The sequence below is a fragment of the Triturus cristatus genome, chromosome 1_1, assembly GCF_964204655.1.
Source record: "Triturus cristatus chromosome 1_1, aTriCri1.1, whole genome shotgun sequence".
NCBI classification, from domain to species: Eukaryota; Metazoa; Chordata; class Amphibia; order Caudata; family Salamandridae; genus Triturus; species Triturus cristatus.
In genome coordinates, this window is record NC_140579.1 from 224,024,185 (window position 1) to 224,043,962 (window position 19,778).

Sequence of the window (19,778 nt, forward strand, 5' to 3'; positions counted from 1 at the left end):
TGGTCATACAGTTCCTGGTTCATAGGGTATGTTATACATGTGGATTAAATATATCCTTGGTTAGGTCTCGGCCTGGCGAAAGCATTGAATGCGCTGCTCTGCCAGAGGCCTTTTGGAATCTATATGATTCCAGCGTGCACGCGGGGAGACAAACGAGACAGAAGATGTGCACGCGGGGATTGGATGCTTTACTGGCGGCTTGATACACTGGGGACTTTCTTTTTCGCCGCCAGTAAAGCCAGTCCCCGCGTGCACATCTTCCGTCTGTCCCATGACGGGCAGCGCTTGTTCCTACAAGGCCGGTCATTGTGGTCAAATGCTGTTTGATGTCATCTCCTTTGCAGTTCAAGGTCGCGTGATATCACTTCTGCTAGTGCGCCGTTCAGCCTATACTACACGCAGTGCACTGCATGGAATAATTTGCAGTTCCTTTTACTGTACACAGGTGAGTAAATACGGCTGCGCTAAGAAGCACGTGCATTTTCTGCACACAAAACCAACTTTATAGTTTCCAGATAAAGCTTAAGGAAGCCGGTTTTGTTCCTTAATTGGTCTAACAGTTTCACTTTCAAATGCAAATTGTAATTTTCATCCCAGCACGTGAGTCGTGAAGAGCTGCTCTGGAGCATGAAAATCACCATTTGAAAGACAAAGTGTGACTGACGGTAAATGCAGCGCAAACACCGCTGCAGATCCAACGCCACCGTGTGCACAAGCATTGGTGCAGAACATGGGATAGGGCCCCTGGTGCTGCCCACCCACCCTCTGTCGTGACTGGATGATTGGAGTCTGGATCAGTCCCTGGAGAGAGATCTATTGGTGCACAGCACGTGAATCAAACCTTTCAGGCCTGTGAGGCTTGGTTTGCAATAAGCCTTGGGGGTGGGTGAGTGAGTGAATGGATACATTTGTAAAGCAGGGCAGCTGCCGCAAGGGGCGTCGCAGCGCTAGGTCCAATGGAATATATGTAGAATATCGACAAAAAAAAAAAATTGTGCCTCAAAAATAATTCACAGAAACCTCGCCTCATAGGCTGTACGTGTTCTTATCGCTCGCTCCAGTAAGGCATATCCTTTTAGGACACACTCCCTTTGTCAGACAGTATCCGGGTCGCCACACTCTGGGAGCGCCCCTTCTGAAGGCTGCTCCGGACCAGTTGTAGGTGGGCGCGCGTGCTGTGCCCTGCTCCGCTAGGCTGCCCTATCCGCTTAGTTGTCAGGGGTCAGAGATCTGTTATTGTCTGGTCTTTCTCCAGTGTCCTTTTAAACACCTTCGAAATCCTGTGACGATAGCGCCAGCTGTTGCCAAACACCATGTAGGCGCTCGTGTCTCGCATCCGGTTGGACTTTGACAACCCCTGAACTTTCTTTGCAGATCTCCGGTTCAGGGTCGTTCACGGCAGATCTGCGTCGGGCAATCAACCAACGTGTGTCACCTGATAAGATCCCTTAGATAGATAAATAAATAGTATAACTAAATAACGTGTAAATAAATTAATATTTAAGTTTGATGGTACAGGAGCCAAATTAAGATTTTCAGTGGCGGCAGGACTTGTTTAATCTGCGATAGGCATAACACATGATAAACGGTACGCTAAACGCTGCAGTGACAAGATTTTGTCCTTGAGAAGGGCCGTCCCTGAAAGAATGTGAAAATATAATGAGTAAAGCTTGGCACAGAAGGTGGAGTACTATCTGTTTTTTGTGATAGGCAAATGTAGAAATAAACCGTGTAGTATGGTACCAGAATATCGTGATCAATGTATTGTCTGACAGAAATATTGTGTCCCAAATATCATTTGCAAAAATATTGCCCCATTGGAGTTAACAGAAATTATTCACCCAAGGGGACGATATTTTTGTGAATTATAATTAAGGCACACAATATTTCCGTCTGTCAATATTTTTACTAACAATATGCGAACATGGTGAGGAATAATGGGTTCCTCAGGTTTTTAGCCTCGAGAAGGAGTAGGCACCCCCATTTTACACCTCTTAATGCGAGGCTAGTTTTCATGCAGTTTCCCCTTGCCCATCTACACCACCGTGATGCAATCAGCTGAGAATGGGTTAGGGAAGTGACTCAAAAAATAAATCATGTCTTGGCACTCCCTATATCAAATACCACTATTGGTCAGCTGCAGGTAATAACTCAAACGTAAACCTCCTTCCAATTCTCTCAGGGCTCACGTTACCTTTTATGTTATTTGCGCCCTTTTCCGAGCCTGTGCCTTCTCAGTACCAAAGGCAGATGCTTTGCTGCTCGTCCCATTCACAACGTGCAGTTTCTCCTACTCGATCTAAAACAGCACTTTTCCACTGCAGTCTTTCTAGTGCATTTTTGTTTCTGCTTCACAGAGTGTGCAGCCAGAGGCTGGTGAGCAGCCTGGTCACCATACTGCATCCATGCGATGCACATGTATAGATGTGTGCCAGACCCTCTTATTAGCCTAGGCCCTTACGTCTCACATTTTGAGAACACAAATCCTTATTCCACAAGCAGCCAGATACTGACAAAGGCATGAGAGGGATCCCCAGGAAACCCAAATTCAGCGAAGCAGCAGAAAAACTTGCACATGACCTTTAAGGTTGGCCACCACATTTGGCTTCATTGGAAAGGGGATAATGAGCATATTCAAATGACGGCTGGCATGAGTGACAGTATAAACAACAAGGGGACCCGATATTGGTAGCTTTGGACCTCGGGTAATTACTTATTTTTAGAGAACAAAGGTCCTTAGCTTAAACATAAATAATGTAAAACTTTTCAACATAGACTTAGATAAGACCTATGCACATTCTTCCAGTGTCCAGCCGGACAGAGGAACATTTATTTGAAAAATACAAAAGGTTTTAAACAAGATGAAGAAACACGGAAGCAGTGAAACAAGGGCACAATCCTGTACCGAGTTTTAACAAGGGAAATGAGAAGAAGGAAAGAATAGCAGGAAAAAACTTTCGGAGCAAAAGGAGTCTTACAATACAATAAAATCTCAAGTAAGCTCTGACCAACAGAAACCACAATACATTTTTCACAGTGGATTTAAATTGTGGTACTGTTATGAAGCCGACGTTTCGATCCCTAGCTCCTAATACAGTGGGATCATCCTCAGGACTACAAAATAAACAGTTGCCTGATTTGATTTATGCGCCTTCAATTAGCTCGTGGAGTGCGAGGCGTCATGGTGGTGGTGTAAAGCGTACTCGCTGGTAGCGGACCTTCAATTAGCTTGTGAAGTGCCGTAAGCAACGGGGGTGGTCTTGGTATTGCGTTGAGTTACCTTAGGGGGAGACTTGAGGCCGTGTCTGTGGGATAATTTCCACAACCGAGATTCCAAGCAGGGAAGGCTTCTGCATTGAGGAGACGGGATGACGAGCAGCAACCGATGGCTGCCGGTATTTAGGCGGAGCTCAAGGGAGTCTCACTGCACCGGAACGGGAGGTCGTCCGGACTGTCGTTCCTAAGGGTAGATAACCTTGGTCCTACAGTTCCACCCAACTTTATGGATCTACAAACGTAACTCCTTAGATTTTTCAGGCGCATCCACTTACAAGCTTTCTTCCAGCTACACCCCACACCAGAACATATTTCCAATACACCTTTCCGGCCTCCATCAACCTTCCTGCCATCTGCAGGAATGATCCCTAGAGAAATACTCACGTTTGAAAAAATGGTTCTGAAAGACCTGTCTATCCTACAGAATAACAAAATGTTCATTCCTTTCAATATTACACTGAAAGAAAAACAAGCGATTAATCACCTCAAAACAAATAAACACCCTAGTTATCAAAAGCGCAGATAAAGGAAGCGGCATACTGCTCCAAGAAAAAACAGCCTATATAGCCGAAATCCAACGCCAGCTCGACAATAAGGATCACTACATGCGACTGGCTGTAAATCCCACCAAAGAGATACAGGGACTGATCCACAAGACTATCACAGAAGGGCTCCATGCCGGCTTCCTCTCCAAAAAGGAATTCAATTTCTTGAATGTAAAAACACCACGCACTCCCGTAATATACACGCTTCCCAAAATTCACAAAGACACAACCAATCCCCCAGGCCGTCCAATTGTCTCTGCCTGCGGCTCAATTCTAGAACCGATTGGGGCATATGTTGATTTTTTCATCAAAGACTTTGTCCCAGTCACCCAATGTTATGTGAGAGATTCAATGGCAATGATAAATTTGATTGAACATCACCCCTACAATCCCACATCTGAAACTCATTGCACCATGGACGTGGAGTCCTTGTACACAAACATACCGCAGACAGCCGCTCTTTTGGTAATACAAAAGCTACTGGATTCACGTCCACGCCCACACGCCGTTCCGAGTATTTTCATTTTACAACTTCTTGAATTGTGCCTTACACGCAATTTCTTTGTTTAATAACACTTTCTATCACCAAATCAAGGGCACTTCTATGGGGGCTATTTTTGCCCCCAACTTAGCAGTGCTCTTCATGGACCAACTAGAAACGAATGTCATCTTGACTCCAACAAACCCCTTCTTTCCAGGTATTGGATTTTGGCGTAGATACATAGATGATATCTTTATTATTTGGAGACAAGATGTTGTCGATCTACGCCTTTTTCTACATTGGATGAATAATTATTGCTCAGGCTTGTCTTTTACAATCACTACTGACAACAACTCCATTGCTTTTCTAGACTTGACAATTTTTCACTCTGATGGTGAGTTACTTACACGCCTGTACCGCAAACCCACAGAGCGGAATACACTTCTGAACTACACCAGCAATCACCCTAGGGCTCTTAGGGACTCATTGCCCTATTCCCAATTCCTCAGAATCAGGAGAAACTGTTCCTGTAAGGCGGACTACTTTAGAGAGGCAACTTATCTTGCTTCTAAACTAAAAGATAGAGGTTACCCAAAAAGAATTGTAAAAAATGCTTCAAAGCGAGCTTGGTATTGCCCCCGAGAAATCTTGCTGACCCCTAAACCCAAAAACGAAATGCAAAGAATTGCATGTGTCACAACATTCTCTCCGGTGTCGAACAAACTGAGGAAAATGATATTACATCATTGGCCCATTTTGAATGTAGGAAGTCTAAATATTGACAAACCCGTGTTTGCATTCAAAAAGAATAAAAACTTGAAGGATCACCTGATCCGAGCCTCTTTACCGGTCTCTACTAATGCTTCTACTCTTGATGCTGTCTGGGGTCTTTCCCCCATCATTGGACATTTCAAATGTGGTGGATGTAACGTTTGTCTATTTACTGTTGAGGGCTAAAGCTTTACGTTTAAGGACATTACAGTACACAGCCAATCATTTTCCAACTGTAATACAGCCAATGTGATTTATCTTATCCATTGTCCATGTCAGAAAATCTACATTGGCCAAACAACACAAAGAGTCAAAACCAGGATTTGCCAACACAGAAGCCGCATCCGTTGCAGGACACCAAATGCGCCCCTTGTTGACCATTTCTCTGATGCCAATCACAATGAGGACGACATTCGATGGACAGCTCTTAAAGTTTTGAAATTACCCCAACGCGGTGGTAATATGGCTCAGCTGTTGAACAGAGAGGAACTAAAATCAATCATCCTCTTTGACTCAATACGAAACGGCCTGAATATAACAGAGGACTGGACAACATTGCTTTAAGGACTACAATGATAAATTTAAAAAAAGCTTAACAGATTTTTACCACTTCCAACAACGTCAAAGCACAATGTCCCTTCTCTTGTACTACCTTGAATCTGAATTGTAAATATGTACATTAAGTTCCACAGAACAGTACAAGTCCAAGGCATCACTTTGTTCCTTATTGTAAGATGTCTATACATGTCCTTGTCCTTCTTGCCCAAACGATATACAATACCCCTCAATTCATTGCCTGAACTTCTGTTTTTTCATGTGTTTGTTTTTTTCATTTTTTCATTTTCGTATTTTATTACCATGGTATACAGGTATTATACAGGTACTATCCAAATTGTTTATGCAAATTGTCACTTCAACTAACAAGCACTACCACTTCCTTCGCCGTGCTCCTAATTAACCCTCACGGTCGATCACTGCGACTCCAATGCATCTTCCAGGCTTAGTTGCCCAACCAAAAATGGCCCCCACACTACTCTCAGGCTTGTCAGCATAGTCTCCCATTCCAAAATGGCCCCCGTACTAGCGCCGATACTCGGACTGAATGCTCAGTCCCTCTTCACTCTTTACAAAGGCTCGAGGTCCCGCTATAGATAGCGTGCACTGGCTCACTCCCCGACCAAGGTTATCTACCCTTAGGAACGACTTTCCGGACGACCTCCCGTTCCGGTGCAGTGAGACTCCCTTGAGGTAAGCCCGCTACTTCCTAGTGGCAACTTTAGGCAATCCCCCTACCTTGCCCACCACCCCCTCCTTTTTAATGTGGTTCCTCCGTCCACAGCTCAGCCTAAATACCGGCAGCCATCGGTTGCTGCTCGTCATCCCGTCTCCTCAATGCAGAAGCCTTCCCTGCTTGGAATCTCAGTTGTGGAAATTATCCCAGAAACGCGGCCTCAAGTCTCCCCCTAAGGTATTGAACCCTTCGTTTCTTTTCACCCTTGCCTAAAGCACGCAGTTAGCCAAAAAAAATGTTCGTTACCGTAAAGGTAACTCAACGCAATACCAAGACCACCTCCGTTGCTTACGGCACTTCACGAGCTAATTGAAGGTCAGCTACCAGCGAGTACGCTTTACACCACCACCACCACGCCTCGCACTCTATTGACTCGCAACCCGTAATCACTTTCACTTGTTCGTTAAATAAGTTACAATTACGTCGCCACCCTCTTCACCCCTTCACTTAGTCTGCTGCCCTACTCCAAAAAAAGCTCACAGGACCAGTTCAAAGATGGCATGTTGTTTGCTTTTTAAAAGCGCTCTTTTATTTCCGCCACTGCCGATTTTCACATGTCAATGGTCAGCATAACGGCATTGTTATCTTTCCGCGCTTGATTCATCTCATAGCTCTGCAAGATGTATAAATTGCCATCTGGTCACTAACGTTCACAAAGTTTGTGACTTGCTCACTGTCGCAACTTTATTAATCAACAGCTAGTGCATGTGCCACGGTGCACGTTTCCACTTCTTTTTATCGAAGGACTGTACAGATGTTTTTGTATGACTCGTATGAATGCTGACATGCTTCCTTTCTTTATTGTAACGGTGGACCATGTTTTTCTTGTCTCCCTCTTTTCCCTGGTTCATTCCAACAGGCGTATAAATCAAATCAGGCAACTGTTTATTTTGTAGTCCTGAGGATGATCCCACTGTATTAGGAGCTAGGGATCGAAACGTTGACTTTTCATAACAGTACCACAATTTATCCACTGTGAAAAATGTATTGTGGTTTTCTGTTGGTCAGAGCTTACTTACTTAAAACTCGGTACAGCATTGTGCCCTTGTTTCACTGCTTCCGTGTTTCTTCATCTTGTTTAAAACCTTTTGTATTTTTCAAATAAATGTTCCTCTGTCCGGCTGGACACTGGAAGAATGTGCATAGGTCTTATCTAAGTCTATGTTGAAAAGTTTTACATTATTTATGTTTAAGCTAAGGACCTTTGTTCTCTAAAAATAGGCTGGCATGAGTGAGCACAGACACACCCTAACGATCCTGGAAAGGTAACTTATTCAGCATCTTACGGCGAGGACACACACACACTGCTCTCGAGACGAGAAAGTAGATCTCTTCAAAGCAGATCAGTCTCCTGAGGGCTGAGTGCCTGATGGGCACTTGGCAATGTGCTCGCCGAAGTCCAATTTGATACCCCTCTCGGAAACTTGGGGGCATATTATCAAGCACGGCGTTAAAATTATCGCCGCTTTAGCGGCAGAAAACTGCCGCTAAAGCGGCGATAATGGGCTTGATAATATGCCGCAGAGAATTCCAATAGAAGCCCATGCTGACACCAGAACATGGGCTTCTATGGGAATTCTCTGCGGCAGATTATCAAGCCCATTATCGCCGCTTTAGAGGCGATAATTTTAACGCCGTTTCTTGATAATATGCCCCTTGGTCTTTCTCTTTGACCTTGAACCTCTCCAGATTGCGTCAAAAGGGGGAAAAACGAGGAGACAATTGTCTTTTCCAATTTACGTGATGGATGAAGTCTGGAAAGGCACAGTCGATTCACAACAAGGAAGGACGCAGTTCTTCCCCCACCCCCCACCCCCCGCCCCCCGAGTGTGCGTGGGGGAAGCAACCTTCGGTATAATGTAGGATGGCAGAGTCAGGTAGAAGGGATTGGCTTAGTTCCCTCGCACACAACAGAGGAACAACTGTGAAACCTCTGGCTGGCAGGCATGTGACAAGAAACTATGCTAAGCGTTTTGATCACAAAATGTTCTCATTTAAGGCCACAAGAAATAGTTTCCAAATTGAACACATCTTCATATCACCTCTATTTATATCTCAACCTACAGCACACTGACAGATGCGGAAGTCGCGACCATAGTCAGATGTTATTAAATGATAGGGATCGCCCTCAGTTCACAGAGAATGTACACAATCTGGTACTCTATATACTGAAGTTGATTCATGCACTCCTGCCTCCATTCAATTAAAGACGAGTATTACCAAGCAATATGCATTTAATGCGCTCTCTCTTCCATCAAGGCAAACAGAAATATTAGTCACACTTCACGAATTAACACAAACCAAATAGGAGGTTCAATTAGGTAACTCAATCTGGCCCACACCCAGTTTCAATAAACATAAACAGGAGACAGACAGGTTTAGAAATCATCCAAAAAGCAATTTGCAATTGTTCTGGCTTAGGACAGTACATCTTCCATTAATCCTATATTTAGCACAAATTGAGCATTTGAAGACTATGTAAAGAATACTAAACGGCATGACTGCCCATTGTTTCCATGAGCAAATAGATCGGACTCTCCCCTGGATAAATGTACGGATGGCAGACAGGGTTGCCATTGTTGAATTTCAACTAGAAGAAGAGCCACACCAAAATACAGCAACGTGTATATTCCTGCATTCTTCTCGGAATAGCAAAATCATGTCTAAAGGAAAACAGAAAGCAAAAAAGATTTGAACACAAAAGCCTCACACACTATTTGTGGCATGCTTCATCATCAGCCAGTCCATTCCACCATGTTCTGATGAAACCAACATGGTGGTCTCGACCTCATTGGGAGGGAGATCAGAATAGGTATATTTCTGGTCATACAAGGGGTCCAGATTCTTATATAAAACAACCTTTGTGTAAACCCAGGATTTCTCTTTATTTTGGGGTACACTTTTGGATTAAACTTTGCAGTACTTTAATGTGGTTCTTATTTTCGTGTTGGAGGGTGTACAGCATACACACATCACTCTGGGCGAGTTATTGAATCTCAACTAGAAACTTGTGCATTGTGCTCTTGCAACACAGTAATACAGTTTGTGCTTCTTCTGCAGCCACAGTTTTTTCTATTCCGGTTTTAATTCATGTTTAGTTTCAACCAGGCTAGGTATGGCATGGGAAGAAAGGAAGACACAACTGTGTTCTCCAGGACACCCACATAAATGCTGCCAAGATAATGCCATAACGTTCACCCATAGGTCGATGTCACCTGCAACCCTTTGCCATTCACCCTTATCCCAGTCACCCACAGAGGGCGTTCAACCAATCATTGATGGTAGCCGCTGACTATCCATCAACCTCCCAACTGGTTAAATGGAGAAAGATTCTTGATCCCGAGATATGCCCTTTACAGAGTACTATAACCAATCGTTCCAGAGCAAGTCTCTTTTTACTTCCATGTGTGTGTCGCTAAAATTGCCAACCAATCGGACCGCACTCTCAGTCTCACTGGCACTGCCTCACACATCACTCAGTGCCAGTGAGGGACTGCATGCTCCCCGCATAAGTCCCATATATGCACTGCAATGCAAGAGCCCACAATTTTATCAAATATTAGAGTAAGTAATGACCTCACCGGTAACTATACCTGTTTCCCTTACAATACCGAACGCATTGTGGAACTAAAGTTACCAGCTGTTCGATAGAAACGGAGGCTCAGCAGGATTCTCAATAGAGGTGTGGGAGGGGAACCACTGCTTTCACTCCTAAGTGGTACCATGGCAGTAAGAAGTGTTAACATTCGTTCTGCTTGCAGGTGTGAGGAAAGTTATGTGAACCACAAGAGGACAAGTGGTTGCAGAGGAAGATCTGAAGTTGTAGAGGCAGCCTGCAAGGAGGCACAGCTCAACCACTGAATGTGCAGCACTATGAAATTCCCTATATCCATCCACAGATTTTAATTGTGGGAGCTAAAACCGACAGACAAAAGACTTGGCAAACGTAGAGAAAAAAAATGTATTAACTGGAAATCACTTACAAAAGCTAACTGGGATCTAGGATGAGAGACTGCATCACATCTGGAAATGGCCTTAGATATTCTTTGCCACATGTAATATGTCGTTCTAAGTAAAGTGTACTTGGTGGAGACAACTGGTAAAATGGAAAATTCTGCAACAAAATAGAACAAGCATTAAAAATGCAATCGGTCTCGCCTTTAATTAAGTTAAAGCCATTTGCTTTGCTATACAATACCATTAGCAAAGCAAATGGCTTTAACTTAAAGGCGAGACCGATTGCATTTTCAATGCTTGTTTTTCATTTGAGGTGGTAATAGCAGTGGGAAAACCCCTTCATCGAACTGTTACACATTAGGCCGAAGCATTGCAAGCCTCTTCCTAAGGCGGCAGCTAGGGCTATGGTAGCAACAGTGCATCTTTCCCCATCACAGGGCACACAAACTAGGCAACAGTGCAAGCTTGGCTTCCATGCAGAACAGGTGCAACCCTGCAGTGGCAAAGCAAGATTACCTCTTACATAAGGCAGCAAGGGCAGTCTCATTGCCTGTAGACAAGATCCAGCAGGACAGACTATACCAAGCTCACAGAATATGTACAGTTAAGTCATGAGTGACATGTAGGTTACAGATAGGTCTCTAGAGCAAGAGGAATGTAAAGCTGGAAGAATGTGAAGATGCAAGTTCTGATACCATGCACATCTAGAGGATACTCTACATCCGCAGTCCGAGAGTCCTGCTGCGGTCACCCGGAGACCACCTGCTCGTCTGATTTGGTTTTCCACATATAGATAAGTAGGAGTTAACTTGCAGGCAGTGTCATTTGGAGCCATGGCCTAAGTAACCATGCTTTAGACAAGTAGACTGGCGTCACCTCTTCATAAAGGTTTTGAATGCACACACTGGATGCTATGCAATTCCACCCTTGGTGCTGCACCTGTTCAAAATGTTGAACAGCCACTTTTCATCAGCGCTTGAAAAGTGCACAAAAGTGCACTGGCAGTAGAGGTCTCTGTTTAAAGCGCCAGACCTTCTGATGCATATGGGTAGTTCTAAGATGTGAAGTGTGAATTGGAGACAGGGCCAGTCTTAACAGCTGCGCTCAAGTCTAACACTGGAATGGCTGTGTATGCGCTCCTCCCCGTCAGAGCTCGTATCTAGGCACATATAATGGGTTTTACCTAAGCCTTAAAACTGGATATATAGGCTTGGTTATTGGTAGCGGGGCCAAATACGTTTGAGACGCTTAATATGCTATAATGGTAGGGAAGCCTACCCTAGATGTGTGTACCTAGGCTCAGGTAATGCCACGCAATGCCATCATTGTGACTGCGACCATAAAGGGCTTCTTCCTATGCCTGAATTCTCTGCTGAATCCTACACCAGAGATGGAGTTAGACTGACATCGGCAAGCGCTCCTCCTGTCTAGCCTAGTGAGACTGGTCTCCCTTCTACAGAGGAAAAGATTATGTATGGCAGGTTCTCCTTTTTGGGATCCAGACAGGTAAGCAAGCCCCACAGGGACAGGACATGAATTGCTGTGCCAGTCCAACAGCTAGAGATAGGGCAAACGCATTGCTCACTTGTCACTGGCATAAAGCTGTGCATGTGCAGTGAAGATTCTGTCCATCATACTTCACAGCAGAGCATGGCACAGCTGTCAAAGGTGACCTGGAGAACCTAATGAGGAGACAGGTTTCAAAGGACCAGCTGCCTAGGGAAGTCTGAGGAGGATCTACAAGGCAGTAATCAATGGGGTGGGGGATAACTCTGCAGCTTTTATCACAATCTATATATCTATATGCTCTGGAATGGGCAGCCAAGATTAACAAGCAGCACAAACTCTTTGCAGCACTGCTCATCACTTCTACCCTGCCTGCCAGGTTCCTATTCCTAGATGTTGCATGGAGGAGGGGGGGGGGGGGGGGGGGGGGGGGGGGGGTACGGGGGGGTTTAACCGGTGGGTGCGATGCAGGAGTAGTATTGGGTAACAAGATGTTGCGTGGGGTTTTGGGTGAAGTACCCTGGAGTGAAAATATGGTGAAGAGTAGTTCCCCATGGTATTGCGAGTGACAGCCATACGTTATACTCCCAGAGTGTGCTCTGGGACCAGTCATCATTCTGTACAGTACGAGGTTTTGACAGTTGCCTAGTACAGGGGGGGGCAGAGTAAACCAGAGTGAAGGAATATCACTTTTTCTAGAGGGTTGTTTGCCCATGTGCTCTGCGACCGGTCCTCATTCTGTACAAATGGGAAGATTTGACAGGTGTGTGGTACAGCAGGCAGAGTACACTTGTTATTGTCTTGTGTTACAGATTCAGTTTGCATGCATTGGAGTTGGTCACTTATCTGAATTTTAGCGTTTGATGTAACTAGTGTGTAGTAGACTAGTACTTACCTGCTGACGTGGTCTGGTGTCGAGGTTTGTAATGCTGGACTGCTCGAATGCACGGTTGGTGTGTTGTGCTAATTTTTCCGATGTGTGTACTGGAGGCTGTCATCATTGTGTTAGGAAGACGTCCAGGCGTTTGTTTGCACACTTTCCTGTGGTTGTAGTACTAAGTTCAGATTAGGTGCTTTGTTTGGCCTGGCACTCGGTCATGTTTTTCTGTCCACAACTCTAACTAGTTTCAGCACCCCAGCAGAACGCTAGTGCCCTCACCCAGAGCATGCTCACAGCTCCACCCTTGTTCACCTATCTATATCAACAGCTTCTCAGCATTCATCAGCTGGATGGGACTCCAGCATTACAGTAGATTCATGCCCTGGATTCACCTCATGCTTGAGAGCTTCAGGACATATGCCCTCGGTTTATGTCAGAATGCCAGGACCTGGGCCTTCTAAAGCACCTTGCATCCCTTGCTCAGTTAACTGCAGGATTCATACTCTGGAATACTTCGCTTATCAGTATCCCACAATGTAATGCAGGATAGATGCCTTCACCATGCTCCAGAGAACCCCAGGATGTCTATTCTCATTTCAAGTGACTACAGGATGAATGACCTGGGTACATCCGAGAATATACCCAGATTGCACCTTGCTTCAGAGTATCCCCGGGTAAAATGCAGGTGTATGATCTTTAGTCACCTTGACCTAGTAGCTGGATGCACACCCTCTAACAAGCAGGTTTACTGCCACTCTGATCTTGTTTTTGACTCTTCTGTATGCTTGTGTCGAACCGTTTCAAAGGATCTGTAAGGTCCATAGATTGTATGTTAAAACTATTTTTTATTTTAAACTCAACAAAAGAACCTTCAAGTGTAATATCTACATTTGACAAAAGTTGAAGGATTCGACTCAAAAGCTCATTAACACTCAAAGCCTCCCAGTATGAGATGGCTAAAGTACAAACTACTAGATCTCCGTCAAGTAAAGACAGCACATTCTCTCAGTTAGATGGTCCGCCCTCACCTAGATCTCAAGTGCCTCCTTTTATACAGCCATAGCTGTAAACATGCTAAAAAGCTACTCTCCACACAACAAAAAAGGCCACACAACGTTTTCCAACGAATTAAAGACCCTTCAAAAGCCAAGTGGACTGGATTACCTTAACTTAGAAAAGTGTGGCCTCCTAGACAGTGGTGAAGCGCACTTGACTGAAACGGAGGCAGAAACGGTTCTGCTCCCTGCAGTAGATCTGCAAGTGACATGCAAATCATTGTTGCAGTCTACCATCCGTCCATCATCTCTAGAGCTTCAAACATCTGAAAATGTGTGTCTCTATTGATGCCCAACTTACAAGGAAAAAGAAGGATAATTTTGTGGCTTTCTTCTGTTTTTGTCAATTAAAAACGGTCCAGCAAACATCTCCTTTGCTTCTAAAGCTCAAGTTAGAAATTAAGTCCCCCTTTCAGATTAGACTACTGTATCACCTTATATTGGGAGGGGTTGGAAGAAAAAAAGGGCCTTAAGAATACATATTTTAGAGGTAGATAGCCAATGAAGAGAGCATAGATGAATAGAGATTCTAGACTGGTTATTAAGGCCAAGTGTCAAATATGCGAATACGATTTGAATGCGTTGCAAAGGCTTAAGAGAGTAAGCAAGAAGATTGACAAACTGCATTACAGTAGTCTAAGCGCGAGAGGAGGAGTGCCTGACCTATGGATTTTTAGAAGACCACACAGGGAGTATAGGCAAGAGCTTTTTGTTACTGCTCACAGAAAAACAAGGGAGTTTATTGATGTGATGATAGTAACTTGTTTCTGTAATGCTTCATACTGCACTTATGCTCCAAGTTCTGTAAACAGGTGTTCCTATTACAAGTATTGGCAAAGCAAATCGGTCTTGCCTATGTGAGAGCTATTGACTTTACCGATGTTTTTAAGCCATGTTGTGGAGCAGCACAGCTGCTGTGCAGCATGGCTAAAAGTTTTTAAAAAGTGTCATGACGTGGCCAACACTGGCAGAGTCAAGACCCCCCCCCCACCCATGGCGGGTGGGATAGACAACAGCAGGGATGTTGGGAGGAACAGGCGAGACAGACAATGGGACGGAGTGTGGGAGGGAATGAGCAAGAATAGGAAAAGAAAGAAAAAAAAGCAGCACGCCCAGTGCTGGCCACGTCATAGTGCTTTTCCTTATGGCAGGTGGGAGCAACACAGACAACAGAAAGGTCGGGCGGAAGGCAAGAAGCAAAGGACAAGTGTGTAAGGGAGGGTCAGAAGGGAAAGAAGCAGCATGGACGAGTGGGATAGGAGGGAGAAGTAGTAAGACAAGGACAGGGGAAGACGAGAAGAAAAAAATAATACCTCAATCACAGCATGCGCAGCAGAAGGACACTAATCAAGACAAAGCAATCAGTCCTTGATTCATGCGCCACACCAAAGAAGGGGGAAGTGAAGCCAGCACACGCTGTTCAATTAGGAGGGAGTAAAGTGACAATGGAGCAAACTAATGATAAGCAATGTGCGGGCTCCAAGCCTGTAGTGGTATACAATATCTCTTGCAAGAGTTCGTGATTGCATCCATGTCTTAGGCGAGACCTAAAAATTAATTAAACACAATTTACAGACATTGTAAGGATGAAGTTTGAGCTTGCCTTGTGAAGATTCTAACCTGCCCTCTGAGAGGAGATTCTTCAATGGAATGAGCCATCCTGCCAGCTATGATCAGTTCAGTCTAATCGCCCCACTCAAAACCACAGGTGCCAAATCCACAACCCACCTTTTGGGTTGAAGAAAAAAAAATCCCCCTCCACTACCAACACAAAGTGTTTTGGAAGAAGAAGTACTCAATCACATAACATTATTTAAACACAAAACATAAGTTGTGTAGTTAACCAAGATGAAGGAAAATATAATTATTCTGAAAGGGTCAAAACGCCGTTCACACGAGTATAAAGATTGACAAAGTTTCTTGCTTTTTGCAGATACAATTATTGCACTATTGTATCCATGACTGTTTGTACTTTTGATTGTAAGAATTTATATTTGTTTTGAATAAACTTGGTTTGGCTGAACCGTGTTACATACTGGTGGAGTTATTATTGCCCCTTCTAAATGTTTGAAATATAGTTTTTTTGTGATTCAGTCCGCACAGAAATCTCATACCCATATATCGATGTTTAAAATTAGTTCTACGTGAACGTTTTCCCCTCAAGGATTGCCTACATGTGCATCACAAAACACAGGCCTCTGTGGCTTTGCATGCAAGTAAGCTGCAGAAGTCTCTATATATTCCCAGGTGAAGTATTTGGGTTAGAATTCCTGCTGCACCACTTGATCATACTGTGTGATCTCCCACTGTCTCCCCATGCCTCAGGTGGTGGTGGTGATCCCTTAGCGCCAAACCATTTTCAGCACTTTGAAGTACCATATTTACTACACAACAATTCAATAACTGAGGCGGGGGGAGCAGTAGCAATATAAAGAATGTGCATCGCTTCTGCACTCGACCTAGCAGCTTTGTAGCGCTGTAAATACCAAAAAGTGTCGTGATTACTCAAACGTATTTAATCAAACTCAGATGGGGGAGGGGGGGGGGGGGGGGAGGAATCAGAAAGACAGAATTTGACTTTATAGGAGCGTCTTCTCTTAGCAGAAGCTGCATTCTCAATAGCTACAGCCACTATAAAGGATTGTGAAAGAGTTAACTGGCGCCCTCTTCCAATTCACTGTGACCGTTTCTATCCTGTCCTCGATGGGCTCTCGCTTATGTGCAAGCGGGGCTTGAATAGATTTCTCCAAAATTCAATTGATAAAACATGGCTGTGGCACTCGAGTCGGAACGACAAAATGGCAATGTTGAAATCAAAATACATGATTTCACCAAATAAAAGGAAATACATTTCCAGGCTAGGTTGGGCACCAGTCAGCCAGGTTACACCTTCGGGCACATAAAACATCCACATGTAGGAAATGAGTGTAAATGACTTCCAAAGAACTGGCTGGAGAACACAACGGTGCACTGATGCAAAAGGTCTACTCTACAACATTATTAAACTCACATTTTTAACACCTTTTCTGAAAAGGGACACTAAATTTACAAAAACGAAGAGGGGCACCTGTTCAGCAGACTAAAGTGCACAGCCAGATCTAAAAAGGTCTCTAGGGGCCATCCTCCTCAAAGGGTGACCCTCAGAATTGTGTTCAACCTCCAATGTTTCACTTATACACGATGTTGAAATCCAAGCCCCTTCCCATGGATGGTAGTTCGATACATACTATTATACATACACACACACACATACATTACATACATACAAAACTACGACAGTCAAAAACAAACTATTGCATTCCAATGAGAGTATGAGACAGACTCCAGCCGTTTCTAGAAAATTTGATTTCTGAAACCGGTCCAGGATGTGGCCTCAGATTCATACACATCTGCTATGATCATATACTAAGAGGAATCAAGGATCCCTTAGTTGCATTCAGGAAGGGAAGAAAGGGGGGGGGGGAGGAGGTGGTGGTGGGGGGTGTTTTTTTTTTTTTAAGGTAACTTACCTGCACTATATCCAGTACCATCCCGGCAGCTACAGTCCCGAACCCGGCAAGCAGGAAAGGAAAGAGCACTTGCAGGCCAATGGAGAAAGAAGTCTCTTTCAGAGGTTCACTGGGACTAGGGTCCTGGTCCCTGCTGAGGTCATCGCTCTCTGTGCTCTGGCTGCCGTTCTCCAGCAGGGCGTCATCTTCGCACGTGCCCTTGGCGTTGGCGCGCGAGTCAATCACCGCCAGCCCTACACTGTCCCGCGGACTCAGGAAGGCAGCCTCCACTCGCTCCAGTTCCAGGTTGCCATTGTAGTTCTCATGGTGGGCTGCGCCATTGGCCAGAGAATTCTCCTTATGCTCAGTAGAGGACATGGCAGACACCACCACTATGTCGCTTTCCGGCTAATTTGGCATGCGGTGATCACCTATACGGCACGCTGCCTGGAGGTGGCACGAGTGGTGCCGTCTGCACAGTGGCCAGCTCTAAGAGAACCCGGCCCTCACCCGCAACACCCAAGACTGCGCGAGCGGCGAGAATCCCCATCAAGTACACAATCTCACAGCCAGGAGACACACATAAAAAAATAGCAAATGCTTAAATTACGCTGTTCGAGAAACTCACAGCACCAGTTTACGGGTTCCATCAGGACAGTTCTTCAAGAGCTGGGAAAAACGCAAAGTTGCAACTCCTTGCCGGGCAGGGTCACAACAAACGCAGTAGGACGGTATCGCGTCTCTGTTGTAATTAGGGCAGACTACCCACTCCACATCCTGAGAAACGTCATGGTTCTGATTCTCTCGGACGATAACAAGTTTGCAAAAAGTGATCTGAAGGTTTGGCTACAGGAAGCTTGCAGTCGAGCACGGCGGTATTAATTCGATTTTGTTCGATAGTTAACTGCAGTTCATCACAATGTTGCCCTTCCCACTGAAGCGCCAGGGCGACGTTTGTCTAATAAATCTCAAACAAATATAGAGGGCTGGAAGCGAGATCTCCCCCCAGACGTCAGATGTTTCCTAGCTGCATGTCCACTTCACTTTTCTTGCGCTTAGACCCGGAGGTGCGAATGCGAAGCCCGGCCACGTATTCTGTCTTCCAGTGGAGGGTCTGGCCCCGCCTATGCATGGGCTCCTTCCAGCCTGCGGACTGACAGACACTGCCCGTCTTCAGAAGCCCACAGGAGTGACGCCGTCCCCGCTCCGAAAGGAGAGCTCACCTCTCAACACGTGGCATGGCGGGGGTCGTATTTAAAGAAACAGGAAGTTCTCTCGGCTAGGTTTCAGACCCGGTCAGCGCTGGCATAGCCCGGACTGGAGGCGGCGGCGGCGTGGGAGGGGGGCCAGCTGGCAGCGAACGACTCCAGCAACCAACTGGAAACACGTTACCTACGAGAAAGAAAGAACACAGTCAGCTTTTCATTACGAGAACAACACTTTCTCAGAGTTTGGTACAGTGTACTCAACGAGCAAGACACTAAAAGGTGCGGACGTCTAATGTTATGTTTTTCTTGTAAAGAGCAACTTACATAGAAAAGCCAATAGCACGTGCCCAAGGTGGCCAGGAAGAATGCAGCGGAGAATCGGGGCGGCATTCGAAGAATGTCCACCCCCGGGCGGCTTCGGGCATGGTAGTGCCCAGACCGAGCACGAGCCTGCTTTAGAACGCAGCGGTTTCAAACGCCGCGTTCTTCTAATTAGTGCCAGTTGGGGGTCCTAGGTTAAGGTAGGAGGCAGCGCAGCCGTTTTTGTGCCTCAGAGACTGTTTAGTTAAATGAATTGTGTTATAAATGGCGTTTTGGAGCTTGTTTTATTTTAGTTTTCAATTTGGTGGTAAACTGTTGAGAGGTGTAACGGTGCCATCTAGTGGTTAAAAGCTTTTTGTGCTAAAATGGTGAAAGTATTTTTGAAGTAATATGAAATGCTTTTCAAAGGTCTTTAGATGACTTAATCTTTATTTCTGGGGTTTTGTTACCGATGAGCCTTTTCAATTTTTCTAGCGGGAAGGTAAAATTGTTATGTCTTGTGTTAATTTGGGGATTTCTAAGTGCTTGCGAATGTATTACGACATAGGGATTATACAATTGGCTTTATACCAGTCAATTAATTATTTTGTAGTTTACATATGTGGTGTAGGGATCATGGCTGAGTTTTTACTGTCGTTGGGAGTTTGTTTTGAGCTGCTTTGTTACGCAGAGTAGAAGGGTTTATTGGTCCAAGGATTGCTGGGTCAGTTTTTGACACAATATATTTTTGGTAGGAAATGGGGTAATGGCGCTACCTTTGGGGGGTTTAACTTGTAGCAAATTTGTTGTTGTTCTGGTCACTGCTTTCTTAAGTTCTACTATTAATTAGGGTATTCCTATTATTCCCCCCCCCCTTTTTTTACTGCTTTGAGGTTGGCAGCGTAAGTGAATTTTTCAGTTAGGGTTAATGGCGAGCATAAAGGGTAGGAAAAAAATTGATGTGGGTTAGCGGTGAGGGACAAGAAAATTGCTATTTCATCCGAGTCTGCGAGTTCTAGC

The 19,778-nt window shown here is 44.8% G+C and overlaps 1 protein-coding gene across 3 annotated transcripts in view; it reads right to left on the reverse strand.

Annotated features, from left to right (window-relative positions):
• Positions 1 to 19,778, reverse strand: part of LOC146870023 (solute carrier family 41 member 1-like) — a 182,341-nt gene that overhangs the window by 115,407 nt on the left and 47,156 nt on the right. For 2 of the 3 annotated variants that reach the window (XM_085624652.1, XM_085624571.1), the window contains one exon: positions 17,272 to 18,642. In XM_085624652.1, coding sequence (XP_085480778.1) covers positions 17,272 to 17,628 — 357 coding nt within the window. In that variant the 5' untranslated portion in view covers positions 17,629 to 18,642. Of the gene's footprint in view, positions 1 to 17,271; positions 18,643 to 18,782; positions 18,934 to 19,778 lie in introns of those variants that run through there. The other variant, XM_085624731.1, reaches the window with a different exon arrangement.